The sequence below is a fragment of the Sinocyclocheilus grahami genome, unplaced genomic scaffold, assembly GCF_001515645.1.
Source record: "Sinocyclocheilus grahami isolate Dianchi unplaced genomic scaffold, SAMN03320097.WGS_v1.1 scaffold1195.1, whole genome shotgun sequence".
Taxonomy (NCBI): Eukaryota; Metazoa; Chordata; class Actinopteri; order Cypriniformes; family Cyprinidae; genus Sinocyclocheilus; species Sinocyclocheilus grahami.
In genome coordinates this window covers 55,920-65,507 of record NW_015506374.1, presented here as the reverse complement: position 1 = coordinate 65,507, position 9,588 = coordinate 55,920, and the positions used below count along the sequence as shown (strand labels likewise).

Sequence of the window (9,588 nt, the reverse complement as noted above, 5' to 3'; positions counted from 1 at the left end):
ATTCAATTTCAAAAACATAAATCTTAAATTTAGGCCTAAATATTTTATTTTATTAAAAAAAAAAAATCTAGATACAAAATGTTATTAAAGAGCTGAAGATATTTACAAAATTAAACTTTGAAATGCTGCTATTTATTTATTTATTTACACAATTTTATTTGCTAAAGAGTTAGATATCGGAAAAGTAACAATTTAAAATGCTGTATTATATATTTAATTTATTTAATTAATCTTTTTTTTTTTTTCCATGAAATTAAATGTATTTTTTAAAGTATTACTTAAAAAACGTATTACAATAAAAAAATAAAAAGTCATAATCTCATTCAATTTTCATAGTTTTTACATGATTTGACTGCATTCCCCAAACTCTCTCATTTATACAAAATATAACTTTGTCATTTTTAACAGAGTTGAGGAATAAAACAACAGCTCTTCTTCTGAGGACAGACGACATGTTTGTAGTTGAGCTCCTTCTACTGAGCTCACCTTTATTTCTAAGAGTGTAGAAATATAAAACTGAACTGTGAGATATCTGAACAACATCTAACCTACATATGAGACTCCTGATGGCTCTAAACAGCTTCAGATGAACTCCTCTCTGTCTGGTTGTGATGGTGGGCATCTGCTCAGCTCTTCCTTGTGTTTGTGAGGTTGAGGTCATTTACTGGAACTACAGTAACGTGTCTCTGCCTATCAGCCAATTATGGAATTAAATCGGCATCAGCAGTGATGTGTGCTCTTCTCTCTCAGAGCTGAAGCAGTTTGATGTGGATGTGTAACATGGCTCAACATGCCCTGCTCTGGTGTCTGCTCTGGTGTTCATCTCACTCACTGTATAACACAGCTCTGACATCTAGCGCTCACTGAAGACGCTGCAGCCTGACACAGACCAGCCGCCAGGGGCGCCAGTGCGCACAGAACCGCGCATGCGCAGTAGACCTTTACGGAAACCGTCGTAGTTGGTGAATGAAAACAATGACAGATATTCTTTCATATAAATATATTACCATTTGCTCAAACTTGGCTATGTGTGAACCCTAGTCTTTTTTGTGTGTGTGGTTTTTGTTGTTCTATTAATTATTAAGTAAGCCTTTCTGCAGTGCCTTGCAGCCAATAGCACATTATATATTAATATTAAAACATTAGAATCAACTGCTGTGGTACAATGATCGTACTCCACTCTATTATCGTCTCACATGGTCAGAAACATAGTATAATCAAGTTGCATGTCTAAAAAACCTAGCAGTATTTATTACATTTAATTACAAGTACATTCATTTTTTTTATTAAATTGATGTGAAATTGTTATTTTATTGAATTTAATAAATAATGTATATTCACTAATATATATTTCTTGTTTTATTATTATTATTTAATACATTTAATAATGCCATGTACTCGCTCTCTGTATATATATATATAGTTACTATTTTATTAACAATATATAAAATGTAATAATATATTTACACATACAAAAAATACATTACACAAATTTAATAAATATTAATAAAGATTCATATTTTTCACACACTCACACACACACACACACAGACACAGACACACACACACACACTCTCACACACACACACACTCACACTCACACACACACACACACACAGACACACAGACACACACACACACTCACACACATATATATAAAATAAAGTAATAACATTTATTTAAAAATATGTATTTGAAGTGCATGAATTTACTGACTACACTGAAATCTTTTTAATGAATGCATGTTGTACTTGTTTTGAAAGATGAATCTTTTCAAAACTTTCTCTGTGACAACAACGTGACCTTCACCGTCTCAGACGCACATAAATAAAGTGTCAAAACATCATAACACATTCACGCCTCAAAATGCCATCCGCTTCCTCTCAGTACTTTTCCACTCGCTGAACAACCGCCTCCGCGCGTCCCGTCCGCGTACTATAGCGAAGGACCAGCTCATGAATATTAATGACGCAGGCACACGCTCGCACATTCAACCGAGCCGATTCGCTAAAATGGTTCACTTTTGAATATTAATGACCCACGTGACGGGACGCGCGGCGCCTATCGCTGCCGGACGCCATTACGGCTCGATGAATATTCATGAGCCGCGCCTTCGCCGTAGTAGCGCGGGTCGTGTGTTCGTCGCGTCTCCGCCTCTCAGCTCCTCACTTCTTGCCGACCGCAGACGAGCGCACACAGGCCGCCGTGAACTCTCCCGAGGCCGGATGGTAAAATCCAACCTCCAGCGGATCCTAAACAGTCATTGCTTTGCTCGTGAGAAAGAAGGAAATAAACCGTGTGAAACTAGCAGCATCATGGAGGCGCTCAGTAACAGTGTTAACGACATGATGGGAAGGTGAGACTTCCAGGCCTTTAACAGCCCGTTCACACACCCGACTGCTCTCTGATTTCACACTCGGCGCGATATGACTATATCTTCGATTGCTTAACGCTCTTATTGTGTGCGTTTCGTTATAAAGTCGCGTCGTTCTGTGCGTTGACGTCGAAGGCCTCGTTTTCGCACGTACGTCACAGAAGCCGTCGTGACGTCACCCGCCTCGGGCCTTTGATCGCGCCGACATGCGTTTAGTTATTCAAATGCGTTTAGTTTTATAGTGTTGTACTGCGTTTTATTTCATGTTTTTTTTTAATTAGATTGGAAATTAGGTTAGATGAGATCTTATGCAACAGCGACGTCTATTGCACATGAATGCTCATTGATGTTTTATGACTTTATTACTCGCGTTCTTCTTGCCGACCGCAGACGAGCGCACACAGGCCGCCGTGAACTCTCCCGAGGCCGGATGGTAAAATCCAACCTCCAGCGGATCCTAAACAGTCATTGCTTTGCTCGTGAGAAAGAAGGAAATAAACCGTGTGAAACTAGCAGCATCATGGAGGCGCTCAGTAACAGTGTTAACGACATGATGGGAAGGTGAGACTTCCAGGCCTTTAACAGCCCGTTCACACACCCGACTGCTCTCTGATTTCACACTCGGCGCGATATGACTATATCTTCGATTGCTTAACGCTCTTATTGTGTGCGTTTCGTTATAAAGTCGCGTCGTTCTGTGCGTTGACGTCGAAGGCCTCGTTTTCGCACGTACGTCACAGAAGCCGTCGTGACGTCACCCGCCTCGGGCCTTTGATCGCGCCGACATGCGTTTAGTTATTCAAATGCGTTTAGTTTTATAGTGTTGTACTGCGTTTTATTTCATGTTTTTTAAAAATTAGATTGGAAATTAGGTTAGATGAGATCTTATGCAACAGCGACGTCTATTGCACATGAATGCTCATTGATGTTTTATGACTTTATTACTCGCGTTTTGTGGCTTGATTGCATGTGACCTTGAAAAGATGTCGTGACATGTTAGTGTTTATTTATTTATGTTGCGATGAGGTGAGAAATAGTCACTGTTCTGTCTCTTCTTCCTGCTTTTTTGGTAATGTCTATTGGGACGAAGTGTGAAAATGACTGAAGTGTATGGATGGCCATTATTAAGTGTGCTACAGAATACTGCATGAGGTTTGTCTGTTTGAGGAAGATATTGTTTACCTTTGAATGTTGTGGACTGTAAAAAAGAGATTATTTGGGATTATTATATGCATGCATGCACGCACGCACGTAAATCATATTTTGAACAATATTTAGTTTCTATTACCAGGGTTAGTATCAAGTAAAACTAACCATACACAAATGTTTTACTAGTTGCCAAGGCAACATTTTTATTTAGTTTAACTTGATGTAGTGTAAAAACTGAATTAATAATAAAAAAAATGATTTAGGCATTTAACCCCACCCCAAATAAAAATGTCAAAAACACAACAAAATTACTAGCATTTTAACTAAATAAAAATTAAAATACAAAATATAAAAATAAATTCTAATTGATAAAATATTAATAAAAACTATAATAGTTTCTCATTAATATTAGGCGTGTATAATTTTTTTACAATTTTAATCTAATGTGTTTATTTTTGTTTTAGTTAATATTGCTAGTATTAGGGAAATGCCTTACACATAAAAATAAGCACATTTCTTACTTTAGATTACCCAATGTTTTTTTGGGGAAGAAAAAAAAACCGCTCTGAAATATAGGTTGTGTCTTCCTGGCAGCTAATGTTTGTAAAAGTGTGTGTGTGTGTGTGTTAATTCCTGTTGACGCTCGTAGAGCAGAGTGTGTCACGGCTGATCGACTTCCTCTGCTGTGTGTGTGTGTGTGCTGATGGTGTGTTTCTGTGTTTCTCCTCAGTCTGTCTCTGTGCTGTAGTAGTTCCACTGGTCCAGGGCCTCTGTGGTGTTCCTGATGCCCCTCACCCACCTCTGAAGATCCCAGGTGGGCGAGGGAACGGAGCACGGGATCACACATCCACAGCGGCACCACCGCAGCAGCTGCAGCAGCTGTACTCAGTGAGTATCTACACACGGCACACTACAAGCCACACTGCATGCTACATACTACACTCTACAAGCCACACTGCATGCTACATACCACACTATACACACTGCACACTACATACTACTCTCTACACACTACATGCCACACTGCATGCTACATACTACACTCTACACACTACAAGCCACACTGCATGCTACATACTACACTCTACACACTACAAGCCACACTGCATGCTACATACTACACTCTACACACTACAAGCCACACTGCATGCTACATACTACACTCTACACACTACAAGCCACACTGCATGCTACATACCACACTATACACACTGCACACTACATACTACTCTCTACACACTACATGCCACACTGCATGCTACATACTACACTCTACACACTACAAGCCACACTGCATGCTACATACTACACTCTACACACTACAAGCCACATTGCATGCTACATACTACACTCTACAAGCTACACACTGCATACTACATACTGCACGCTACATACCACACTTTACACGCTGCATACTGCACACTACATACTACTCTCTACACAATACAAGCTACATACTGCACATTACACGCTACGTACTACTCTACACACTACAAGCTACATACTACACGCTACGTACCACACTTTACACGCTGCATTCAGCACACTACATACTACTCTCTACATACTACATGCTACATACCACCTTATGCATACTGCACACGACACAGAACAAGCCCTTATTGTCCAGTAGAGTGTCAAATGCTCTTCTGAGAATCTGAGTGTAATTTCCTCAGACGGGTTCTGCATTCTTAGAAACATTCATATCTCTGCTAACATCAGTGTGTTTTGCAGCAGCTGTACTCGGTGAGCATCTACACACTGCACACTACAAGCTACGCTCTACACACTGCATACTGCACTCAACATACTATACTCTACAAGCTACACACTGCATACTACATACTACGCTCTACACACTACAAGATACACACCGCATACTACACACTACAAGCCACACGCTGCATACTGCACACTACACTCTACATACCACACTATGCATACTGCACACAACATACTACACACTGCATACTACATACTACTATTTACACACTACATTCTACACACTGCACACGACAGAACGAGCCCTCATTGTCCAGCAGAGTGTCAAATGCTCTTCGCAGAAACATTCACATCTCTGCTAACATCAGTGTGTTTTGTCTTTTAAAATCAAATCTTCAGCACACTGTCAGCAGGACGTGTCATATCCTGTCATGTGATAGGTGTGATTTCAGTGGCCTGTAGCAGCGAGCGCGCACACACACACACATGATGAGGTTTGTCTCACACTGCATGTTCAGGTTTACTCTATTAATCTGACCTCATTTCTTACATCAGAGATTGCTCAGATGGTCAATTGGCTGGAGTGTTTGTTCTTGATTTTAATAATAATAATAGTACATTTTATATTGCGCTTTTCTAGGCAGACTTCGAAACCTGTGTGAACAGAAAACTGGGTTTAATAATAGTAATTTGTGTATTTGAGGTGCTTTTTATTAATAAAATACAATAAATATATGTAAAAGTATTATTCAAAGTTATATTACTTATCTAATTTTATTATATTTTATAATTTATTTAAAGTTTTCTATTGTATATTTATATTATTTTTGTTATTTGTATTTATTATTAATTATTATTATTATTAATGTAAAAATCTAATTTTTTTTTTTTAAGCACCTTTCAATAACTCGAGGGTGCTTTACAAAGAGGAAAAAAGAAAGCCACTAATGAATAGGACTAAATGATTAGTATACGCAGCAGTCCTTCAATCGCAGAACAGAAACGAACACGGATATGAAGTGATGCTCAGGAATATACTGTATCCTGCGTCTTTGTGTCCCTAACACACACGTCTTCTGATTGGCTGCACAGGACAGGAAGTTGACTGTGACCGAAGAGCCCGCTGGGGCCGGTCGCCCCCGGATACTGCACTTTCAGAGCCGGCCCACCGTTTCCCGGGCGATCAAATGGGAGGCGGTGCTTCGAGGCCCCGGCCTGTTCGTGGAGATTCCCTGCGAACCGTTTCCAGAGGGCAGCAAAGAGAGGTGAGCGCCTAGCAACCACACACGACACCATAGCAACACCCTGACAACCACCCACAACATCTAGAGCAGGGGCCTGGGACCTCTAGGGGCCACACGGGAGGGATGGGGGTCCGTGGAAATGTTTAGAGAGAGAGAAAAATATAAGAGTAAAATAAATTAAATTTTAAATAAACAAATTTAATTAAAAAAATTACAGCAAAATAATATATATGATCAAAATAAAGTATTACATTAAAATAAATCGTAAAAGTGAGATTTGAATTAATAAATAATACAAATTGGATAAATTAGATTGAAATAATGAAGAAAATAATAGACTAAAAGTATAATTAGATAACAAATGAAATATTAGATTAAAATCGAAATAGAATATTAGATAAAATATTTAATATTAAATGGTAAATAATACATAAAGATATCTAATATTAATTATTTTAAAAAATAAGAAATTAAAGTACATTCAAATGTAATTAAAATAAAATATTAGATTAAAATAAAATGAGACTAAAATATTAGATTAAAACATTTAAAATATGATATAGAGTATGATCTTAAAATAAATTAAAGATTTAAATTAATAAATACAAATTTGAATAAAAAATAAATACAAATTTGGCATTAAATATAGAATACTAATTAGATTTAAAAATAAATAAATAAATACAATAACTAGAAAAGAAATGTGATTTTTCCAAATAACATTTTACAGGTATTTATAGTTTTAATCACAGTATAATTTGGGTTTTTATACATTTTAATGCTTAATTCCTATACATGTTAGGATGGGGCTCCTCCATGGCATCTAGACTCCCGTTCAGCACAAATCTAGCTGATTTATCGCATTAATCCCGAAGCGCTTGTGTGTTTCTGCTGTTTCCAGCTTCGTCTCTCTGCTGGAGTTTGCTGAAGAACATCTGAAAGTCGTCAGTGTGTTCGTCTGCTTCTATAAGAACCGGGACGATCGTGGTACGTCAGACTCTGCTCAGACCTCCGTCTGTCACGCGTGTGCGGCACTGACGTGTGTGTGTGTGTGTGTGTTCCTCTTCTAGTGAAACTGGTGCGTACGTTCAGCTTTCTGGGCTTTGAGATGGTGAAACCGGGCCACGCTCTGGTCCCCGCTCGACCTGACGTTCTCTTCATGGCCTACAACTTTGACAGGGATTCCTCGGACGAAGATTAGTCTCCTCATTCCTTCATCACACGCGCTCCGTCTACAGGCTTCAGACGGACCCGCGCAGTCGTTGGCGTGCTGTTTGACTCGTTCGTCAAGTGAATCGGTTTGCTTATAATGCTTGTGTTTTTGTTTCTACAATGTTTTGATTATATGGAATGTACAAAAGGTCATTTCTGCATTTGATTGGATGTTTATTTCTGCTCTTTAATGGGTTAGTTCAGCCAAAAATGAAAACTGTCATTAATTACTCACCCTCGTGTCGTTCCAAACCCGTAAGACCTGCGTTCATCTTCAGAACACTCTCTGACCCTCCCATAGACAGCAAGGTAACTACCACGATCAAGGTCCAGAAAAGTACCAAGATGATCAATGAAGTAGTCCGTGTGACATCAGCGGTTCAACTGTGAAGCTACGAAGCTACGAGAATACTTTTTTAGTGCAAAGAAAACAAAAATAACAAATTTATTCCGAATTTTCGCCGGATCTGGGTCAGCGCCGGCACACACTCGCATCGTGAACCGGCGTCCAAAGCGACGCAGTAGAGACGAAAATGTGAAATGTTTTCTTTGCGCGAAAAATATTCATGTTTTTTTTTTTTTTTCCCCCTGATTTTTTACAGTTTGTACGAGATATAACCATTTTTACAAAAAGTCATGTATGGAGTACCATTAGTGTCAAAAAATTTTTTTTTGTAAAATTATCTATGAAGTTATATTAGTGTCAAAAACTTGTATAAAATATATTCCTGCTTTTCCCCATCTCTCTCACACTTTTGGACTGGATTTTTGGGACCGAAGTCTGTTGACGAACCATTGCAGCATAAAAAAAATCACTTTTTTTTTTTTTTTAAATCTGAGAATGAAAGTTTATGCAATTAAAATGAATGTACTTAGTGTTTTTGTTGTTGTAATTTTCAGAGTAATATGTATGCTCTTCTGTAAGAAATAAATATGTAGGTTTTATATTTTTGGACTCTTTTTGATCAATCGTGAGTTATAAATTAAATTCCATTCATTCCACGCTGTCTGTGGGAGGGTCAGAGCTCTCAGATTTCATCAGAAATATCTTAAATCGTGTTCCGAAGATGAACGAAGGTCTTACGGGTTTCGAACGACACGATGCGGAGTAATTAATGACAGCGTTTTCATTTTCGGCTGAACTAACCCTCTAATGTTGAAGCCCGTGATTGTAGGTTTCGCCCCAGGTTCAACGTTTACGGTCTGTTTTTACCTCGGAATGCCGTTTGTAGTTTTCCAGACACGTTTTGGAGTGAATCGTGATGAATCTGTAACGTGTGATTGATTTCTCTCTGAATGCGCCTCGACTGGTACAAACCTTGATGGGAAACGAAGTCGACGCATCCAAAGCTCTCGGTCTTGATTTTGTATATCAGAAGCGTGTTTAGGTTTCGTCGTGTGTCGCTGTGCTGTTACTCGCGTTCCTCTCCATCGTTTATTTCTCACATCGTTTGGAGCCTCGTTCTTTTCTGTAGTGGTACATATACAGCTTCTGTGATAATAAAAATATTATTTAAAGACAGACGTGTGTTATGTGCTTTCTTATCCACATGAGATTTATTTTTAATTATTAAAAGGATTCATTTTCTATAATGTCAATGCTCTTGATTTTGATTGGATATTGAGTTTGTTTTTATTTATTTATTCGAATGATGCATTTTAATTTAAGTGCTTTCATGTAATTATTTATTATTCTAATTAATTATTGTAACTTCATTTATTTATTTCTGTTGTGTTTATTCATTCTCTTTAATATGTCTGATAGTTATTTATTCAGTTTATTATATAATCTAATTAAATCTATATAAACGTATTTTTATTTAATCTAATATATGTATAATTAATATTCTAATTATTTATTGTAATCTCATTTACTTTATTCATTCT

At 37.8% G+C, this 9,588-nt stretch overlaps 1 protein-coding gene across 1 annotated transcript; it reads left to right on the top strand.

The window, feature by feature from the left end:
- Positions 1-2,743: 2,743 nt before the first annotated feature.
- oaz1b (ornithine decarboxylase antizyme 1b) lies at positions 2,744-7,961 on the top strand. Its single transcript, XM_016253681.1, is given in 6 exon segments — positions 2,744-2,935; positions 4,254-4,305; positions 4,307-4,411; positions 6,338-6,510; positions 7,391-7,476; positions 7,560-7,961. Coding segments are annotated over 6 exon segments (678 nt in total). The 5' UTR covers positions 2,744-2,804; the 3' UTR covers positions 7,691-7,961.
- The last annotated feature ends 1,627 nt before the right edge of the window (positions 7,962-9,588 follow it).